General features: G+C 43.9%; 1 protein-coding gene across 1 annotated transcript in view; it reads right to left on the bottom strand.

The window, feature by feature from the left end:
- The window catches only part of CACNA2D3 (calcium voltage-gated channel auxiliary subunit alpha2delta 3), a 959,782-nt gene that overhangs the window by 422,891 nt on the left and 513,727 nt on the right, over window positions 1-23,164 (bottom strand). The window contains exon 12 of the mRNA XM_040407724.1: window positions 1,777-1,855. Within this exon, the coding sequence (XP_040263658.1) occupies window positions 1,777-1,855 (79 nt within the window). The remainder of the gene's footprint in view (window positions 1-1,776; window positions 1,856-23,164) is intronic.

The following is a 23,164-nucleotide window of genomic DNA, read 5'->3' as shown; positions in this document are numbered from 1 at the left end:
ATTTGTATATTCAGAAAAAGCATCATAACTTGGGAATGGAGCACTTTAATCAGGTTTGTATCTATGCAAACAGATTGATAGGGAGGTTTGATAGGCTGGTGACCGATTCCCTTTAAATGGAAGAAGTTTGGAACAACCAAGACTCTTCCTAGAGCTGGTCGCTCTAGGGAGAAGGGTCTTGGCATGAGGTAAACCTGAACCCAATGGTCACTCTGGCTGAGCCAAAGATCCTGTGTGCAGATGGTAGAAACTTCCAGACCGTCAACCATCACTGCAGCACTCCACCATTCTTGGTGTTATGGCAGAGTGGCTGGAAAGGAGCCTCTCCTCAGTAAAAGACACATAAAGGTCCATCAGTAGGTGTGCGCTAAAAAGCATGTAAACAACTCTCAACTGTGAGAGGGAAAATTCTCTGGTCTGATGAAACTAAGATTGAACTTTTTGGCCTCAATTCAAAGTGTCATGTTTGGAGGAAACTAGCCACTGCTCATCATGTACTCAATACCATCCCTACAGTGAAGCATGGTGGTGGCAACATCACGCTGTGGAGTGTTTTTCAGTGGCTCGGACAGGGAGACTGATCATTTTTAATCGAACGCTCATTCTAAATGAAAACTTAATCCAGAGTGCTATGGACCTCAGACTGGGCTTAATGTTCACCGTCCAACAAGACAATGACTCTACTAACACAGCCAAGACTTTGTGAATGTCCTTAAGTGGCCCAGACAGAGCCCTGACATCATCCCAATCGAACATCTCTGGAAAGACATGAAAATGGCTGCCCACCGATAGTCCCCATCCAACCTGACAACTTGAGAGGATCTGCAGAGAAGAATGGCAGAAAATCTCCAAATCCAGGTGTGCAAAACGTGTGGTATCATACACAAAAAGACTGGAGGCTGTAATTGCTGCCAAAGGGGCTTCAACTAAGTTCTGAGTAAAGGCTCAGAATACTTATGTCTAGTTTATTTTTATTTTTAATACATTAGCAAAGATTTTGTACTTTCTGTTTTCACTTTGTCATTATGGGGTATTGAGTGCAGAATGATGGGGCAAAACATGAAAGTCTGAAGACTTTCTAAATGCAATGTAGATATATCTATGCATTTTTGGGAATTTTTCCACATTTTCATGCCACTATCTATAATACAGAATAATCCTGAAATCTTCCAGTTTTCATCCTGGTCACTGAGCCTCGTAATAAGCTATTATTTCCAGTTCTGTGAAGATTAATTTTCAGTAGTCATAATATTATCATCACAGACAGGTTTATAATGACAGGTAATACCAATGTATGGATCACACCATTCACAGCAGTATAGTGACTCAGTGGTTAGCACTGCTTCCTTGCAGCGCATGGGTCCCTGGTTCATATCTGCCCAAAGGCCACATCTCCGTGAAGTCTGTATATTCTTTCCATGTTTGTGTGGGTTTCCTTCCACACCCCAAAACTATACTAGGAGGAAAAATGGCTTCCCATTAAACCTATATGACTGCCACTGACTCCTGTGTTCCATAACCATGCCTGCTCTTTGAGTCCTGTACATGAGAAAAATAAAAATTACAAATGGTTCCTGTGCTTCTCAGTAGGTGATGTTCACAGCTTATCTCCTCCCCCTCTCTGTACAGGTCACAGGAAATGTCTAGAAAACTCTCTGAATTACATGGACAGAATTTTCCACAATTTGGGACTCACATTTCTGCAAGTATGGCATATCCATATCACAATTAGGAATACTTGAAAGCGCAAACCTCTTTTTATTTATTCACACTCACCCTTATTGGCGCAAGCCATCCATTTCATGTTGTCTGCAAAAGCAGCTTCTCTTCCAATCAGATAGGTGAATATGCGCACCTGGAAGTGTAATGCATAAATCGGATTAAAATTTGATATTTCCTACATTCTACACATCCACTCTGTGCACATTGTACTCTATTTTTGCATAAAATATGTGCATCCTAAAGGGTTTGTCCTATTAGGAGAACCACGTTCTATATGGCCCATGAAAGAGCACCTGTCACCTCTCTTGACAAATCTGTTTAGTGACTTGCATTCCTCATGTAGTAATTCTGGAGCATCTATTCTTATGACTCTACGTTGTGGCATTCCATTATTATTCTTACTTGAAGTTTCTGAATGAATTGCCAGCAGCTTGCAATAAATATCCATCTGGGTGTTACTAGTTGGGGGAAGGGGTGTCCCTGCACTGACTGACACTATCCAAAAATCAATGTTGCCAGTGTCAGGGACCAGGGACACACTCCCAACTGGTAACACCCAGTAGGATTTTTATTGCATACTGGCAATTCATCTATAAACTTCTAGTAGTATTTCTAAAGGAATGGCACTACATAGAGTCATAAGAATATATGATTCAGAATTGCTATTACATGGGGAATGCAAGTAGTCGCCAAAATAGGAGGGGTGACAGCTCTTCTTTAAGCCTCTATTGGGGCATATGGACAACATCAGGGGGGTCTCCCATAGCAATTCCAAGTCTGGAGGACTCCATGATATAGACTTCCTGCAGTAGAAATGTCTGTCTTTTGTAGACCTGAGGCAACCAACTGATTGAAGTGCTGCCCAGATAGGACAATCCCTTTAATTGTACATCATATATTTTCATTGATATTGAAGAAACTATTAAAAGAAACAATTCAATCACAATTTTTTTTCTCCACTACACCTGTACCTTTAGGGCATTGTTCCTCAACTCTAGTCCTCAGGGACCATCTGTCGGTCATGTTTTCAGGATTTCCTTAGTATTGAGCAGGTGATATAATTAGTGTCAATGCATCAAGACTTACCACAGGTATTCATTCTGTGGGATATTCTCAAATCATGACCGGTAGGTGGGCCTTGAGGACTGGAGTTGGAGAACACGGATTTAGGGGTTGTCCTATCAAAAATACCCCTCTTCAAAAGACACCCATTCAAAGTACAGCATCAATCACTAAAATTCATGAGGTTGCACTCTCGTTTAGACCTTTTTCATTTTACCTTACATACCCTACTAGGAAGGGTTTTCCCTCAGTTGATCTTTACCACCTATCTATAGAATAGGGGATAAATGTCTGGTCACTGGCAGCCCAATGCTGTGGCCCTCATGACTGCTAAAACAGGGTCTCCAGCCATCCATTTCTGTATGACTGTATTGTCTGGGGGTAAAGAACAGAACTGGATCGCACATCCAGAATGCTATGCTTTGATCTAACTCGCTACTCAGCGCTATATTAAAGTGTACAGCCCCCCATACTGCATGCTATACAAGAGGCATTAGTGTACATTTTGATCAAAAGGCTTAAGCCCACTTACCACGCCAAGGTCACCTCTTTGAGTGGGACCTACTCTGAAAAAGGCGCAGCTGTACTTTAGCCACAGACAATTATGTGAATCTTTCTTCTTTATTACTGGTATCAGCACTCCTCCCATTTGGCACAGGTGGTTTTAATCACATTGGTCTGCATATAGTGGTCATTGACCTGGAGCTTCGGATAGTAATGGACATGTTGTGTTAGACAACTGTTCACATGGTGCAGTACTGCATGGTGGCCTTTGTTTTTGTGGCGCTGCGCTGGTGGGTTGGTGGGACACAGTGCCATGGGTGGCATAATCAGACAGCAGAGGTGCTGTTTGACCCCTGGGTCCCGCCACCTACTAGGGCAGCGCCGCCTCGTCACCGCATGGTCGCTTCGCCTTTTTCAGAGTAGGTCCCACTCAAAGAGGCGACCTTGGCGTGGTGAGTGGGCTTAAGCCTTTTGATCAAAATGTACACTGATGCCTCTTGTATAGCATGCAGTATGGGGGGCTGTACACTTTAATATAGCGCTGAGTAGCGAGTTAGATCAAAGCATAGCATTGTGGATGTGCGATCCAGTTCTGTTCTTTACCCCCAGACGATCTGTATGACTGTATGACATCACAGTCATAACTTTATCGTTTTTGGTCATCGCCATATAACCAGGTGAGTAGCTATAGGGGGTGCAGAGGTAGCAGTCGCTACTGAGCCCAGGAGCCTGAGGGCCTTGTGCCGCAGAAGAAAACACCTGTATTTTAGAAAGTGCATACTGGTCAAGTTACATCTCTGGCTGGAGGGAAGGGGTTAGGTCTAAAATTTGGCATGGGGGAGGTGAGGCTGTTTCAATTTATGCCTCAGGCTATGTGCTTCCCTGCCCCTGGCCAAAAATCGCTAAGGGAAGGGGGGTCCAAGCTAAACCCTTGCACCAGGGCCCATGAGTCTTTAGCTACGCCCCTCCTTATGAGGGCTTGTTTTTTGTGGGACAAGATCAATTTTTTTATGGCACCATTTAATGTTCCATTTAATGTGTTATGAAACTGTATGAAACGGTAAAAAAAATATTTGTTGGGTGGAATGGAAAAAAAATACAATTCCATCCTAGTTTTTTAGTGTTTTCACTTTTTCAGTCCTATATGACATCATAACCTTATTCTGTGGGTCATTACGATTGTCAAAATACCATATTTTTTAAGTTTTTGCTGTTTCACAATCTTTAAAGTTTTTGCTGTTTCACAATCTTTTCATTTTTTTAGACTTTTGAATCGACGATTGTTTGATTGATTATACAATAGACTGCATTACTTCTGTATTGCACAGTATTTTAATTTTACTGGACATTAAAAGTGTATAATAGGAGTCCTAACATGGCAGGCCTGGGGTGTGCTCAGAGACAGAGGAAACCTCCTCCCTCTGTTTAAGTGCTCAGTTGCCTCGTTCATTATTTACATCAATATCTGAGGGGCTAGACGATGTGATTGGAGTTATCTCCAATCATGCCTGCTATAGGCGAGTGCAATTGTGTAACACAGCCGTCACTAACCGTATGTAGAGCTTTTCGGCCTCCTTCATACATTTTCTGTGCACCTATGACATGGTGTGTATAAGGTTTAATTTTATTTGTCAGAGCCCTAAGGTCTCTTTTACATGTCAGTGAATCACGAACGTGTGCTGTTTCTAGGCTCTATGGATCACTCACGCATCCATTGTGTGTATTCACAAATAAGTGGTTTTCCATGGTCTGTGGTGACACCATGGAAGCATGACCTATTTTGTCAGTGACTGCAGATCCCTCATGCACTTTGTAGTAGATGGGCCCATGGAAACCACAGACATAATACCGATATAATCCATGTTTGGTCTATGGCTTTCACAAGCAATTGGTAGGAGATGCTCTGGAAACAAAATTTCAGCCTACCAGTGTCCGTGGAATACAGATGACACATGGATGGCAAAAAACAGGCACATGGACCAAACAAGGATCCTTCACAGACATCTTCACGGATGACACACTGACCATATTGCCACAGATGTTATAGTGTGTGAATTTAGACTCATTCACCTGAAGGTGAAAGTATCTCAAACCTGGCATAAACCTACACATTTACTTGTCCAGAAAGGAATAGATCATACATTGGTTAACTGATTAAGCCCCAAAAATGAATGACATATAATCTTTAAAAGCTAAAATGCATCACAATGCGGTAAAATGTAAAAAGTCAGCATTATTCTCCATTTTTGGGGCTTTAGTCTGTCAGCAATGTCACAAATCTACTTTCTTACCACTTACTCCATAACTTCAGAACATTTAAAAAAAAAAAAAAATTGTTTAGCATGCAATTACGTAAAATTGAAAATGACTATTTATTTTATTTGATAAATGGAACACTATGATTATACTCCGTGGTTTGTTCTTCTGATTTGTGATCCCATGTTAGCATTCTGATTATTTATTACTGGAGCGTTCTCTGAGGACGTGAGGGTGGAATTCACAGTAAAACCAAAATTAGGTTATTTTCTGTGTTTGCACTAAATCAGCCACACCAACGCATTAGCTTTTTGTTTTACCCGTCTTATCTTCTGCCAGGGACTCTTAACCCTTCATTGCACCCTTCTCATGGTAAGCTATCTCCAACAGCTCCAAAACCCCCTATAACAATGACATGGCCAATGGTAGGCGCTCAACTGATTTATGATGACCAAGTAAAAAGTTGGCATGACCAATTGGAACAGCAGTTATTAACATAGGCCACAGCAATTATGCCCTACTCACATTTTGACGGTTTCTTTAAAGCTCTCTAGTATTTTAGATGAAAAGAATAGTGTAGTTAGCAACCCTACTATATTTCTCAAAAATACTGAAAGACCATCGAAACCATTATAGTCAATACGGTCTGTAAGGTCAGTTTATATCCACTTGAAAATGAATCCATTGAAACATAATGGCTTCTGATATATGTGGAAGTCTTGACACTAATGTGAACAGAGCCTTTATATTCTGTTGTTCCCTCCAAGCCTTTGTTCCCAGTTAGTGGCTTATAATGCTATTCCTTTACTCCTGTCATTACATAAAACTTGCAGAATATAGCCCTGTTCATAGTAACGTAATCATCATCTTGTTAGAATCCACAAAAATGTATTTTAATATTCTCCAGGTGTTCAAACCAGGACACTAAATTACTTAAATCCAAACCCAAACTTCTTCCTTTGCCCCTAACAGTTTAGTTATGGTTGGATGTGGTCTAATTTGTCCCCAACCTTTGGTAGTATTCTCTGGGGTATACAGTATATGGTGCCTTCTCATATAGCAAAAGGTTCCTAGCTTGACAAGTCCTGCAAAGGTGTGCATATTTTCTGACCTCACATGCTTGACCTTTGTTTGTTAACCTATTTTCCGGTTACTGTAGTGCATGAGCTCTGCCTATCCTGTCCTGAGCTTTCCCTCTAACCATTCTTCATTGGTGCTAGGCACCGATGTCTGTTGATCCATCTGCATTAGCAGTCTCTGAACGGACACTCCTAGAGTTAGATGCTTGGTGGTCCCTACAGTGAAGTCCAGATCCCTGTATGGGAGTGAAAGGGTAAATACCAGGGGACAGTGGTTCCACACCCGCATTACAACTATCATCAAAATATTTTGTTCTGGTTTCATTTTTTCATCTGTACTAAAAATCTAAACCACAGATTTTGGATTTGCTGCTATGGTTGAAGACCCAATGGGGTCATCGATTGACACCATTCCTATGTTTGTTTTTTTTAAGGACAAATGCTCGCAGTTTAGGGAATAAGATCAATGAACTTGAGGCTATAATGGCATCTGAGAATACATATGTAGTGGCTGTTACTGAGACGTGGTTCAAGGGGAGTAATGACTGGGATATATCAATACCAGGGTTCTCTCTATACAGGAAAGACAGAGAAGGCAAGAAGGGGGAAGGGGTGGCCCTGTATGTGACAGACAGCATAAAATCTAATTTGATACAAGTTAGCGAGAACAATTTAGAGTTAGTTTGGGTTACCTTGCAGCTTGATAATCATAAGGTAACTCGTGTAGGTGTGATATATAGACCACCTAGCCAAGTCAAAGAATTAGATGATCTACTAGTTGAGGAAATAGCTAAAATGACATTGAAGGGGGAAGTTATCATTATGGGAGACTTCAATCTTCCAGATGTAAACTGGAAAACCAAAATAGCTAGTTCTGCCAGGAGTACAGATATTCTAAATTCCATACTGGGATTATCTCTACAGCAAGTAGTTGAGGAGCCAACCCGGAAGGAGGCCATTTTAGATTTAGTATTCACAAATAGGAATTTGGTATATGATATTACTGTAGGGGAAAGCTTGGGATCTAGTGATCACCAGTCAGTGTGGTTTACTATAAGTACAGTGACTAAGTCACACCACAAATAAACAAAAGTTTTAGATTTTAGAAAAACTGACTTTTCTAAAATTAGATTAGTGGTATACGAGTCCCTATCAGATTGGAACAGTTTCATTGGAGTCCAGGAGAAATGGGACTACTTAAAAGAGGCACTATTGAAGGCAACAGAAAATTGCATTAGGCTTGTCAGTAAAAGCAAAAAAAGGAAGAGACCACTGTGGTACTCAGCAGAAGTGGCCAAAATCATTAAAAACAAAAATATAGCATTTAGGAATTATAAAAAAAAAAAAAAAAATGAGGATGACAGGCAAATTTATAAGATTAGGCAGAGAGAGGCCAAACAAGTTATAAGAGCTTCTAAAGCACAGGCAGAAGAGAAATTAGCTCAGTCAGGGAAAAAAGGCGATAAGGCATTCTTCAGATACATAAATGAAAAAAGGAAAGTAAAACGAGGAATTACAAAATTAAAAACAAAAGAAGGAAGGTATATGGAAGAAGATAAAGAACTAGCTGACTGCCTCAATGAATACTTGCCACTACCAGAGCTTTGAGACGTTCTCACAGCTCTGTTTCTCCACCCCTGTGATGATGTCATTACTAGAGCTTGGAGGAGTTCTCACTGCTCTGTTTCTCCGCCCCTGTGATGAGCTCTTTACTTTCTGTTTCCTTCCTCCCAGCTGTTCCTCCTGCGTTTGATTTCCCTGCCTTTAAATCACCCCTCCTCCTTTTGTAGGCTGTGGATTATATTTCTCATTTGAGTTTTAGCTCTTGCTTGAGTATCTTCCCTTGTATGCTATCCTTTCACTAGACCTGTGTTCTGCTGCAGCAAGTACTCCGGTTATTGCCAGCCTGTCTTTGGATCCGTCTTCACTGCGGCTGCAGCTCCTTCAGCTAATTGTGCAGACATTGTAGTGTATCTGTGTGTTTTCTGACTGGATCCGAAGCGACCACGGTTCCCTCCATATACTGAGCAGGGCACCGGTGGCCGTGCCCCTTCCACTATTGTAGGGGTTACAGTGGTCATCAGTCTTAGGTACGCGGGCATGCCTCGTTCCACCTTTTGGATCCGGGCATGGGCTTAGCAGCATAGGGAGAGCTTTGAGGGTCTGACAGGGGTCACCCTTTATCCTCCCTAGTTTGGGTCCGGTCAGTAGCTCTATTTTCTGTGCATGCTCTTATTGCTCACATACAGCCGTGACATTATAATCCACCAAAACCATCTTTTTTTACATGGATCCGCTTTCTGGCCTGGTTGACCGCATGCAGGGTCTTTCTTTGGAGGTAGCGGATCTCCGTCAATCTATGACTCAGCTTCAAGCATTGGGCTCTGCTCCGGCCCATGGAGTCTGTTGCGAGCCAAAGGTCTCACTTCCGGAAACGTTCTCCGGGGGCAGTGAGAGTTTTGTTCGCTTCAGAGAGGCATGCAAACTCCATTTTTGCTTGTGTCCCCATTCCTCTGGTAATCAGGAGCAGAGGGTGAGGATTGTCATCTCCCTGCTCAGGGGTAATGCTCAGACTTGGGCTTTTTCGCTGCCATCAGGGGATCCCTCCCTTCGATCCGTGGAAGGATTTTTTGTGGCCCTGGGGCAGATATATGATGACCCGGATCGTGTTGCTCTGGCCGAATCTAACTTACGTTTTTTATGCCAGAGCAAACTGTCTGCGGAGCTTTATTGTTCTGAATTTCGGAGATGGGCAGCTGATTCAGGTTGGAATGATGCTGCACTCCGGAGTCAGTTCTGTCATGGTCTCTCAGTGAGATTGAAAGATGCGTTTGCTTTCCATGAGAGACCAACGTCCTTAGAGTCTGCCATGTCATTGGCGGTACGCCTTGACAGGCGTCTAAGAGAAAGAAACGAGACCTCTCTGTCCAGCCATTGTCAGTCTAGGTGCAGTGGTGCGGACTCATTCAGTGTGCAGGGGCCTCATCCTGTCTCAGTCCCCTCTGAGGAGGAGCCCATGAAGCTAGGTCGACTTGCCCCTGATAAAAGAGGATTTAGTCCTCAGAGTATGGTGTGTTTTTGTTGTGGGGGCATAGGTCATTTGGCAAATGTTTGTCCGTCTAGGAGATTCTTGAACTGTACTAAGAGCGATAATAAGAGAATAACCTCAAAAGGTAAATCATCAAACTCTGCTTCATCTGCTACTTTGGGCAAAGTTGATGTAGGAATTGATGCTTTTCCTCTGACCTGCAGTTCCCGTTTTCTCCTGTCTGCCAGGGTGGCGCTAGAGAGCAAAGTCATTTCTTGTGAGATTTTTGTTGATAGTGGAGCGGCCGTCAATCTTATTGACACTCAATTTGTAGCCATGCATGGTTTTCAGGTTTGCACATTAGAAAAGGATATACCTGTTTTTGCTATTGACTCTGCTCCACTCTCACAGAGATCTCTGAAGGGCATTGTTCACAATATCCGGTTAGCTGTAGGTGATTGCCTTCTCCTCTAGTTTTGGGGTTACCCTGGCTCACTAGACATAACCCCACTATTGATTGGCAAGGAAGGCAAATAAATGAGTGGAGTGACTTTTGTAGAGAGAATTGTCTCACAGCGACTTTTGCAGAGGTGTCTACTAAAACTGTGCCATCATTTCTCTCTGATTTCTCGGACGTGTTTTCCGAGAACGGTGTTCAGGAGCTACCTCCTCACTGGGAGTTTGACTGTCCCATTAACCTCATTCCCGGCGCCAAGCTGTCAAAAGCTCGCCTCTACAATCTCTTACAACCGGAAAGAATCGCAATGCAAACCTATATCTCCGAGAATCTCGATAAGGGGCATATTCGTCCCTCAAAATCACCTGTTGCCGCTGTTTTTTTTTTTTGTTAAAAAAAAAGATGGCTCTCTGAGACCTTGCCTAGATTTTAGGGAGCTGAACCGTATCACGATTCGCGATCCCTATCCCCTTCCTCTGATGCCGGACCTCTTCAACCAAATTGTTGGGGCCAAGGTTTTTTCCAAATTGGATTTGAGAGGCGCGTACAACCTGGTCAGGGTCAGAGAGGGGGATGAATGGAAAACGGCCTTTAATACCCCTAACGGGCATTTCGAGAATCTCGTTATGCCTTTCGGCCTGATGAATGCTCCGGCCGTCTTTCAGCATTTTGTTAACAGTATTTTCTACCATTTAATGGGGAAATTTGTATTGGTGTATCTTGATGATATTTTGATTTTTTCCCCTGATGTTCAGACCCATCAGAATCATCTTTTTCAGGTTCTGCAGATTCTGCGGGAAAATAAATTGTACGCCAAGCTGGAGAAATGTCTTTTTATGGTATTGGAGATTCAATTTCTGGGTTTTCTCCTCTCTGCTTCTGGTTTTCGCATGGATCCGGAGAAGGTCCGTGCTGTACTTGAGTGGGAGCTTCCTGAGAATCAGAAGGCATTGATGCGCTTTCTGGGTTTTGGGAACTATTACAGAAAGTTCATTTTGAATTATTCCTCTGTTGTCAAACCCCTCACTGACATGACAAAAAAGGGGGCGGATTTTTCCTCTTGGTCGGAGGAGGCGCTTGCAGCTTTTTCTAAGATTAAAGAGAGTTTTGCATCTGCTCCCGTCTTGGTGCATCCTGAAGTTTCCTTACCTTTTATTGTTGAGGTGGATGCTTCCGAGGTGGGTGTGGGTGCGGTTTTGTCCCAGGGCCCTTCTCCTGCCAAATGGCGACCCTGTGCCTTTTTCTCTAAAAAACTCTCCCCGGCAGAGAAAAACTATGATGTGGGAGATAGGGAGTTGTTGGCCATCAAGTTGGCTTTCGAGGAATGGCGCCATTGGTTGGAGGGGGCCAGGCACCCTATCACCGTTTTTACCGACCATAAGAATCTGGCATACTTGGAGTCGGCCAGGCATATGAATCCGAGACAGGCCAGATGGTCTCTGTTCTTCTCCAGATTCAATTTTGTCGTTACATTCCGCCCTGGGATAAAAAATGTGAAGGCTGATGCTCTCTCTCGCTGTTTTCCGGGAGGAGGAAACTCCGAGGACCCGGGTCCCATTTTGGCGGAGGGGGTAGTTGTTTCTGCTCTATATTCTGATTTGGAGGCCGAGGTCCAGGCTGCCCAGACTGAGGCACCTGCCCGTTGTCCTTCTGGGAAGTTGTTTGTGCCTCCTGAGCTAGTCACAAACTCTTCAAGGAGCATCATGATACTGTTCTTGCTGGTCACCCCGGGAGTAGAGCCACGGTAGATCTCATTGCTCGGAGATTTTGGTGGCCGGCTCTTCGTAAGTCGGTGGAGGGTTTTGTGGCTGCTTGTGAGACGTGCGCTCGCGCTAAGGTCCCTCGTTCACGGCCTTCAGGTTCCCTTCTCCCGTTACCCATACCTTCCCGTCCTTGGACACACCTGTCCATGGACTTTATCACGGATCTTCCTCGTTCCTCAGGGAAGTCGGTGATCCTGGTGGTGGTGGACCGTTTTAGCAAGATGGCTCATTTCGTACCTTTCCCTGGTTTACCCAATGCTAAAACGTTGGCGCAAGCTTTTGTCGACCATATTGTTAAATTGCATGGCATTCCCTCTGATATTGTTTCCGATAGAGGCACGCAGTTTGTGTCCAGATTCTGGAAGGCTTTCTGTTCTCGCCTGGGGGTTCGGCTGTCCTTCTCTTCTGCTTTTCACCCGCAGTCGAATGGTCAGACTGAGCGCCTCAATCAGAATCTGGAGACATATTTGCGCTGTTTTGTGGCAGAGAACCAGGAGGATTGGTGTTCATTTCTCCCTCTTGCTGAGTTTGCTCTGAACAACCGTCGTCAGGAATCTTCTGATAAGTCACCATTCTTTGGTGCATATGGGTTCCATCCGCAGTTTGGGACATTCTCGGGAGGGGCTCTTTCTGGTTTACCTGAGAAGGAGAGATTTTCCTCGTCTTTGTCTACCATTTGGCAAAAGATTCAGAGTAATCTTAGAAAGATGAGTGAGAAGTATAAGCGTGTGGCTGATAAGAGACGTGTGCCTGGTCCGGACCTGAATGTGGGTGATCTGGTGTGGTTGTCTACAAGAAATATTAAACTGAAGGTTCCCTCCTGGAAATTGGGTCCCAAGTTTATTGGGCCTTATAAAATCTTGTCAGTCATCAATCCTGTTGCCTTCCGTCTTGATCTTCCGAGGGTTTGGAAGATACATAATGTATTTCACAGATCTCTCTTAAAACCATATGTCCAGCCCACGGTACCCTCCTCTTTGCCTCCTCCTCCGATTTTGGTTGATGGCAATCTGGAGTTTGAGGTTTCCAGAATTGTGGACTCTCGCATTGTCCGCGGTTCTCTTCAGTACCTCGTTCATTGGAAGGGTTATGGTCCTGAGGAGAGGATGTGGGTTCCGGTGTCGGACATTAAAGCCACTCGCCTCATCAGGGCATTTCATAGGACTCATCCTGAGAAGGTGGGTCCTGGGTGTCCGGAGTCCACCCGTAGAGGGGGGGTACTGTCACTACCAGAGCTTTGAGACGTTCTCACAGCTCTGTTTCTCCACCCCTGTGATGATGTCACTACTAGAGCTTGGAGGAGTTCTCACTGCTCTGTTTCTCAGCCCCTGTGATGAGCTCTTTACTTTCTGTTTCCTTCCTCCCAGCTGTTCCTCCTGCGTTTGATTTCCCTGCCTTTAAATCACCCCTCCTCCTTTTGTAGGCTGTGGATTATATTTCTCATTTGAGTTTTAGCTCTTGCTTGAGTATCTTCCCTTGTATGCTATCCTTTCACTAGACCTGTGTTCTGCTGCAGCAAGTACTCCGGTTATTGCCAGCCTGTCTTTGGATCCATCTTCACTGCGGCTGCAGCTCCTTCAGCTAAGTGTGCAGACATTGTAGTGTATCTGTGTGTTTTCTGACTGGATCCGAAGCGACCACGGTTCCCTCCATATACTGAGCAGGGCACCGGTGGCCGTGCCCCTTCCACCATTGTAGGGGTTACAGTGGTCATCAGTCTTAGGTACGCGGGCATGCCTCATTCCACCTTTTGGATCCGGGCATGGGCTTAGCAGCATAGGGAGAGCTTTGAGGGTCTGACAGGGGTCACCCTTTATCCTCCCTAGTTTGGGTCCGGTCAGTAGCTCTATTTTCTGTGCATGCTCTTATTGCTCACATACAGCCGTGACAATACTTCTGTTCAGTCTTTACAAAGGAAAATTAAGGAAAAGGACCTCAGTTAGGAAAGAAGACTAATGAATCTTTTGATGCATGTGTCTTTACAGAGGAAGAGGTTCTAAGTCAGCTGTCTAAAATCAATACAAATAAGTCACAGCGGCCTGATGGGATATACCCAAAGCTATTAAAAGAGCTCAGCGGTGAACTAGCAAAACCATTAACAGATTTATTTAACCTATCACTGGCAACAGGAGTCGTCCCAGAAGATTGGAAATTAGCAAATGTTGTGCCCATTCACAAGAAAGGTAGTAGGGAGGAATCGGGCAACTATAGGCCAGTAAGCCTGACATCAATAGTGGGGAAATTAATGGAAACCATACTTAAGGAGAGGATTGTGGATCGTCTAAAATCCCATGGATTGAAAGATGAAAAACAGCATAGATTTACTTCAGGGAGATCATGTCAAACTAATCTTATTGATATTTTTGATTGGGTGACTAAAATAATAGATGGAGGAGGTGCAGTAGAAATCGCTTATCTAGACTTCAGTAAGGCTTTTGATACTGTCCCACACAGAAGGCTTATCAATAAATTGCAGTCTTTGGGCTTGGACTCCCATATTGTTGAATGGATTAGGCAGTGGCTGAGGGACAGGCAACAGAGGGTTGTAGTCAATGGAGTATATTCAGACCAAGGTCTTGTTACCAGTGGAGTACCTCAGGGATCTGTTCTGGGACCCATATTGTTTAATATCTTTATCAGCAAAATTGCAGAAGGCCTCGATGGTAAGGTGTGTCTTTTTGCTGATGACACAAAGATTTGTAACAGGGTTGATGTTCCTGGAGGGATACTCCAAATGGAAAAGGATTTAGGAAAACTAGAGGAATGGTCAAAAATCTGGCAACTAAAATTTAATGTTGATAAGTGCAAGATAATGCACCTGGGGCGTAAAAACCGAAGAGCAGAATATAAAATCAGTAATACAGTCCTAACCTCAGTATCTGAGGAAAGGAATTTAGGGGGTCATTATTTCAGAAGACTTAAAGGTAGGCAGACAATGTCATAGAGCAGCAGGAAATGCTAGCAGAATGCTTGGGTGTATAGGGAGAGGAATTACCAGTAGAAAGAGTGAGGTGCTCATGCCGCTTTACAGAGCACTAGTGAAACCTCATTTCGAGTATTGTGCTCAGTACTGGAGACCATATCTCCAGAAGGATATTGATACTTTGGAGAGAGTTCAGAGAAGAGCTACTAAACTGGTACATGGATTGCAGGATAAAACTTACCAGGAAAGATTAAAGGACCTTAACATGTATAGCTTGGAAGAAAGACGAGACAGAGGGGATATGATAGAAACTTTTAAATACATAAAGGGAATCAACAAGGTAAAAGAGGAGAGAATATTTAAAAGAAGAAAAACTGCTAGAAGAGGACATAGTTTTAAATTAGAGGGGCAAAGGTTTAAAAGTAATATCAGGAAGTATTACTTTACTGAGAGAGTAGTGGATGCATGGAATAGCCTTCCTGCAGAAGTGGTAGCTGCAAATACAGTGAAGGAGTTTAACCTCTTGCCGCCAAGCTGGGTATATGTAAAATGACACCCCAAAACACATTGCCCAACTTCTCCTGAGTACGGCGATACCACATGTGTGACACTTCTTTGCAGGCTAGGTGGGCAAAGGGGCCCACATTCCAAAGAGCACCTTTCGGATTTCACTGGCCATTTTTTACAGATTTTGATTTCAAACTACTTCTCACGCATTCGGGCCCCTAAAATGCCAGGGCAGTATAACTACCCCACAAGTGTCCCAATTTTGGAAAGAAGACACCCCCAGGTATTTCGTGATGGGCATAGTGAGTTCATGGAAGTTTTTATTTTTTGTCACAAGTTAGTGGAATATGAGACTTTGTAAGAAAAAAAATAAAAAAAAAAATCATCATTTTCCGCTAACTTGTGACGAAAAATAAAAAATTCTAGGAACTCGCCATGCCCCTCACGGAATACCTTGGGGTGTCTTCTTTCCAAAATGGGGTCACTTGTGGGGTAGTTATACTGCCCTGGCATTTTAGGGGCCCAAATGCGTGCGAAGTAGTTTGAAATCAAAATGTGTAAAAAATGGCCGGTGAAATCCTAAAGGTGCTCTTTGGAATGTGGGCCCCTTTGCCCACCTAGGCTGCAAAATAGTGTCACACATGTGGTATCGCCGTACTCAGGAGAAGTTGGGAAATGTGTTTTGGGGTGTCATTTTACATATACCCATGCTGGGTGAGATAAATATCTTGGTCAAATGCCAACTTTGAATAAAAAAATGGGAAAAGTTGTCTTTTGCCGAGATATTTCTCTCACCCAGCATGGGTATATGTAAAAAGACACCCCAAAACACAGTGCCCAACTTCTCCTGAGTACGGCGATACCAGATGTGTGACACTTTTTTGCAGCCTAGGTGGGCAAAGGGGCCCACATTATAAAGAGCACCTTTAGGATTTCACCGGCCATATTTTACAGATTTTGATTTCAAACTACTTACCACACATAAGGGCCCCTAGAATGCCAGGGCAGTATAACTACCCCACAAGTGACCCCATTTTGGAAAGGAGACAACCCAAGGTATTTCGTGATGGGCATAGTGAGTTCATGGAAGTTTTTATTTTTTGTCACAAGTTAGTGGAATATGAGACTTTGTAAGGAAAAAAAAAAAAAAAAACATAATTTTCCGCTAACTTGTGACAAAAAATAAAAAGTTCTATGAACTCACTATGCCCATCAGCGAATACCTTAGGGTGTCTACTTTCCGAAATGGGGTCATTTGTGGGGTGTTTGTACTGTCTGGCCATTGTAGAACCTCAGGAAACATGACAGGTGCTCAGAAAGTCAGAGTTGCTTCAAAAAGCGGAAATTCACATTTTTGTACCATAGTTTGTAAACGCTATAGCTTTTACCCAAACCATTTTTTTTTTACCCAAACATTTTTTTTTATCAAAGACATGTAGAACAATAAATTTCGAGAAAAATTTATATATGGATGTCGTTTTTTTTGCAAAATTTTACAACTGAAAGTGAAAAATGTCATTTTTTTGCAAAAAAATCGGTAAATTTCGATTAATAACAAAAAAAGTAAAAATGTCAGCAGCAATGAAATACCACCAAATGAAAGCTCTATTAGTGAGAAGAAAAGGAGGTAAAATTCATTTGGGTGGTAAGTTGCATGACCGAGCAATAAACCGCTAAAGTTGTGGAGTGCCGATTTGTAAAAAAGGGCCTGGTCACTAGGGGGGTATAAACCTGTGATCCTTAAGTGGTTAAGCATGCATGGGATAGGCATAAGGCCATCCTTTATATAAGATAGGGCCAGGGGCTATTCATAGTACTCAGTATATTGGCAGACTAGATGGGCCAAATGGTTCTTATCTGCCGACACATTCTATGTTTCTATGTTTCTATGTATGAGAACAAAAGACTACGCAACGCATATTACTAGTAATGAGGGCCATCTCATGTTGGCTATGTTTTCTACATGTTATATTCTGGGCCATAGATATTAATTTGTAACCTTGGAAGTGTGTGATTTTATTTTGTTTACATAGGAAAATGCGTTGTGGGTCCTCCCAAAACATTATTATAGGGTTTCACTGATGATTAGGACATTTTTACCTTTGAACTAAAAGAGTTATCACCCCTGTTGAAAGATGTAGTCCTTAAAGGCGTTCAGTATTGACAACCTATCCTTCAGGTGTGAAGACTTCCAACATCATCACGGATAAGCTGTCACAACCAGACAGCTGAGAAGCTCTGACAAAAACCTTTCAGAACTTCCTCCTTGAGTTTCTTTGTTTTGGTTTTCAGTTCATCATCTCGTTGGCCGCTCTCAGCTGTCATGTGTTTGGACTGATTGCATCCCTTTAAATTCCTCCCCATAATGCATTAGGTTGCGGCTTATACAACTTCCTGGAGTGTGTGTGATTGCTGTTCCTAGTTCCCAGTCGTCTGCAAGATAAGTGCTGTATATGTATTTGTGATTTTCTGTCTGCTGGATCCAGGTGACCCTGACTCCCTCCGTGTCTGTGTAGGGAGCCGGTGGTCGTGTCCCCTCACTATTGTAGGGTCTTCAGGTGGAAGATAGTCGAGGTACGTGGATATGCGACCATTCACCTTTGGGGTGTTCGCATAGGCTGAGCAGTCAGGGAGAGTCTGCCAGGTCCATGCAGGGCTCTCCCTTTTTGTTCCTTAGTTGTGGATCCAGTGAGTCATTGATTATATTGCATTGTCTTGTTTCCTGTACACCATCCGTGACATAAGCTGTTTGCAGGAGCTGAGGTGCATTGGATCTGGGCACTTGAATAGCAGTAGCGCTGCAGTAACCAGTGCGTGGATTTGCTCTGGTAGACAGGCTTGCGGACACAGTATAGAGGCAACAACAACGTCTGTAACTTAAACAGTTCGGTGTTTATTCACACATAAGGATAAGCAAAACAAAAAGTCAGTTTCAAGGAAAACAGTCACCTTGAGTCTGGTGTTTGTTCACACCATGCAGCAATGCAGAAGTCCTTGGACATAGAAGAAACCACCTGCTCTCACGCCAACAAGGTAGCAGGCCTTTACCGAGGCCCAAACTCCCAGGTTCCAACACAGAGACTGACAGAGCTTCACTGTCAGAGAGGAGTAAATTTCTACCACCTGCCAGTGCTGCCTGTGTTTTATAGCCCAAACAAAGACCCGGCCTGGAACGTGGGGAGAAGCCACCCCTCTGCACTTTGGCTGCTCCCAGTAAGAGCCGGCCCGGATCGGCTTTACAGCCATACTAAATAGCAAAACCATGTCAGCCAGCACTAGCTGCCACTGACACATGAAATTACCGGCTCTTACATCACCGAGGCCAGGAATCTCGGTGACACATACCTTCCGTCAATGACGAAACCTTGCGCCTTCTTACACCAGGCATTGCCACCATACAGTGTTTCAGTGTCTCGTTCCAATGCACAGGAGCCTTTGCAAACTGCTGATCAGTGGGGATTCAAGTAATTGGATTTAGAGGACCAGGAGACCTCAAAACAGGATGCGTTAGCCACATTCCTGGTCCACAGGGAGTCTCCCGCTATTAGATAGCGGCTCCCTGACACCCCCATGTGAGACAATATATCCCGGAAAGGTTTACTGATAGCAGAGCAGAGAGATAAGAGAAGTGACAGGACAGAGTTTAGATTACAGGTTGAATTAACCCTTTAGGGTCAAATTGGCTTCTCAAGGAGATATATATGTTAAAGGCATCCCTTCTTCTGCCTCATTCAGTAGCTATATAACTATTGAGAGAGATGTTTTTTGTTTTAAAATACATTTACACATTTAACCCTCCATTTTAATTATATTATTTACCCCAGTGTTAAATTCACCCCCCTGGATGCTTGTTTTTTCCTACAGTGGGGTAGATAATTACACACAGGGTTTTAAAGAATAAACTTCCTGACTCAGACCAAGAGCCGACTCAGCAAGTGAATCGAAGCATCCGCGCATGCGCATTGCGCAACCTAAGCTTCGGTTCACTTGCTTCTTGTCAGCTCAGCGAATGAACCGAAGATTTGATTCAGTTCATTTGAATGAACTGATTCAAATGAACCGATTCATGTGAAAGATCCGAACTTCCCATCTCTAGTTTACTCGCAGTAAACCTTTCCGGCAACCTGTAGCAGTGTCCCCTTCTCGGCGTGTGCGCACAGTGCAAGAAGAAGCAGATGCCAGCAGTCCGCAACGACGCATCAGGCTGAGCCTGTGCGCACGCGCGGGATCTCAAAGCGGGAGGAGGGAGGGAGGGAGAGGGAGAGGCGCACTGAGGAGTAGAAGGCGGCGCTGGGCATGAACGGCGATGCGTGTGGCCGGGTACCATGCATCCACAGACCTCCCCTGCTTGGGCACCTTAATTCAATGATTGACAGGTTAGTAAAACCTGTTTTTCTGCAGAATAAAGCCACAAATAGCTTTTATAAGGGCACCTTAGAAATCAGAATGCTACCCTGGACATGAGTATATGTTTAGCTCACAGGGCTTATAGGTGGTGACAGAATCCCTTTAATCATATACATAAATATGATAATTTGGGGCAGGGTAATGAGCCCAGTCCTCCACACCATAGAGCAAAGTGTGCAGATACTGCATATGTTTGGAAAATGTAATAAAAAGTTTGTGAAAGAAAAAAAAGAAAACCTCCCTGAAATGAGACGTGCACCTCCCTGAAATGAGTTTTTGCAGGTTGGGATGTCTGAATTACTGTCCTTTGAAATGCTGTCATTCCGTCTGGTGAAGACGGAGAGTTTTAAAAGCCTTATGGCGGTGACTGTCCCACAGTACGTCGTGCCCAGCCGCCACTACTTTTCCAGGTGTGCCATCCCTTCCCTGCACAACCAAGTGGGGGACAAAATCAGGTGTGCACTGCGCAATGCCATCTGTGGCAAGATCCATCTAACTACGGATACGTGGACCAGTAAGCACGGTCAGGGACGTTATATCTCCATAACAGCACACTGGGTAAATGCAGTGGTGACTGGGCCTGAGGCGGATAGCAGTTTGGCGCATGTCCTTCCACCACCGAGGATTGCAGGGCGCTTCAGTTTGAACCTGTTGCTTCCTCCTCCTACTCCGCTTCCTCATCCTCTACCGGCTCCTCATCCGGTCAGCGTAATACCTTAACTACCAACTTTAGCACAGCCAGGGGTAAACGACAGCAGGCAGTTTTAAAACGTATCTGTTTGGGGGACAAACCCCACACCGTGCAGGAGCTTTGGACAGGCCTCGAACAACAGACCGATGAGTGGTTGGTGCTAGTGAGCCTCAAGCTTGGTCTGGTGGTGTGCGATAATGGGCAAAATCTCGAAACAGCTCTGGGACTAGCCGGTTTGGCCATGGATCAGTTTCGCACAGGGGCCCCATGGATTGTGTGTACGCCACTGATGGTGGAGCAGTATGTGTGCACACGCCTACACATACTGAATGACGGGTCTGCCCCCTTCAACTTCTGGGTCTCCAAATTGGGCACATGGCCTGAGCTTGCACTTTATGCCTTGGAGGTGCTGGCCTGCCCTGCAGCCAGTGTATTGTCTGAACGTGTGTTTAGCACGGCAGGGGCGTTATCACAGACAAGCGCAGTCGCCTGTCCACAGCCAATGTGGACAAGATAACGTTCATTAAAATGATCCAGGCATGGATCCCACAGGACTTGTCCATACCTTATGCAGAATAGACATGTATACCGGCCTTAACTGGCCATTGTTATACTACAGAGAAATTGCTCATTGTTGTATTTTGGATATTTCTCCTCCACCGCTGCTTCCACCTACACCGCTACGTCCACCGCCTACTCAAACTCCTACTCCATATGGACCTCCACCTCATAAATCAAGTTAAATTTTTTTAATTTGTACTTATTTTATTTTATGCCATTTCACAAATTTGTCTGTTACATTTTCAGGTGAAATTCACCAATTTTGGGTGTAATATACCACTGTAATACCTAGTAGACAGGTAAAAAAAATCACTAATTTGTCTGTTACATATTCGGGTGAAATTCACCAATTTTTGGGTGTGATATACCCCTGCTCTACCTAGTAGACAGGTAATATTTAACTAATTTGTCTGTTACATATTCGGGTGAAATTCACCAATTTTTAGGTGTGATATACCACTGCAATACCTAGTAGACAGGTAAAAAAATTCACTAATTTGCCTGTTACATATTCGGGTGAAATTCACCAATTTTTGGGTATGATATACCCCGGCTGTACCTAGTAGACAGGTAAAAACATTTAATTAATTTGTCTGTTACATATTCGGGTGAAATTCATCAATTTTTGGGTGTGATATACCACTGCAATACCTAGTAGACAGGTAAAATACATTTCACTAATTTGTTACATATTCGGGTGAAATTCACAAATTTTTGGGTGTGATATACCCCTGCTCTACCTAGTAGACAGGTAACATTTCACTAATTTGTCTGTTACATATTCGGGTGAAATTCACCAATTTTTGGGTGTGATATACCCCTTCTCCCTAGTAGACAGGTAACATTTCACTAATTTGTCTGTTACATATTCGGGTGAAATTCACCAATTTGTGGGTGTGATATACCACTGCTGTACCTATTTTGTCTGTTACATTCTTGGGTGACATTTGACCATTTTTGCTGTGATTAAACCGCTGCTCTGCATAGGTGATAGGGACATAAATTTTAAAAAATCGTCTGTTACATTGTCAGGTGACATTTTACCAATGTTGCCGTATACAAACCCCTGCTCTGCATAGGTGACAGGGAATCAAAGGATAACTGTTGTATATTTTTTTTGGGGAGTATTGGATTGTAGTGATTAATATCACCTTGGTGGCCCTATTTCAACTTTTCACTGTGTATTCAATCACCCCTTAATTCCACATTTATGTCCCCTGTACTGCCTACTTTTACCTGTGCTTAAAATAGGGTTGCTAGACATGGTCCGTCTATCTGTTGATAGACGGAGGACGCAGCGTGCACGCTCACATTACTGACAGCCAGGGACTGTAAGTAAATGATTAAAGCTAGGTCCTCCCCAGCAGCTGATAACAGTGCCTGGGCTGTGTGCACTTCTCCCTCTCCCTGCACTTGGCAGACGCTCCCTCACTCAGCAGACTGGGACAATGCAGAGTCGAAGCAGCGCAGACCAGGGAAGGGAGATCTGCTGCTCAGTGTATAAATGAAAGCAACATTTGGTAAGAGGACCCCTTTGTGCTGCAGGAGATTAAACATTTAGGGGGGAGGGCTCTGGTTACTGACACTTATGGGCAGGGCCGGATTAACGTAGGGGCTGATGGAGCTGCAGCTCCAGGCCCCTACCATAAAATAGGCCCATCTGCCAGCCAAAAGGCCGTCGGGAGCTAAAAGTCCTCTGTTGTACACAGCGCAGCGTCACACAGCACACAGACAATGCAGAGACGCTCACCTCACGCTGGCAGCAGGGAGCCTGAGGGAGGGACTCGGGAGGAGCGTAATATGATCCTAGAGTGGAAGCTGCTTCTGCCAGCCCCTCCCCTCCCCGCCCACCAACCAATCAGAGCTGAGGCAAGGCAAGCACTAGCAGCTCTGAGTCATCTGAGTAGTACAGGGAGTCTTCACAGGTCCTGTAAGGGAACTGCACAGTGTAAAGTGTAGTTCCCAGGTTAGAACAGTGCATCTGCCAGGACCTGTGATGACATCATCTTCAACATCACAGGTCCTGCAGAATCTAGCAAAGGAACTGCACCAAAAATGGTGTAGTTCCTAGGTTTGAAAGGTACATCTGCCAGGACCTGTGATGACATCATCACAGGTCCTTCAACCCCTAACAGCAAGTATTAGAAGTTCACAATCAGCTCTGCATTGATCCATACAGACTGGAATGAAGTGGTAAGAGGAGG

Source organism: Bufo bufo, chromosome 9 (assembly GCF_905171765.1).
Source record: "Bufo bufo chromosome 9, aBufBuf1.1, whole genome shotgun sequence".
NCBI lineage: Eukaryota > Metazoa > Chordata > Amphibia > Anura > Bufonidae > Bufo > Bufo bufo.
This window is presented reverse-complemented; position numbering and strand designations above follow the sequence as displayed.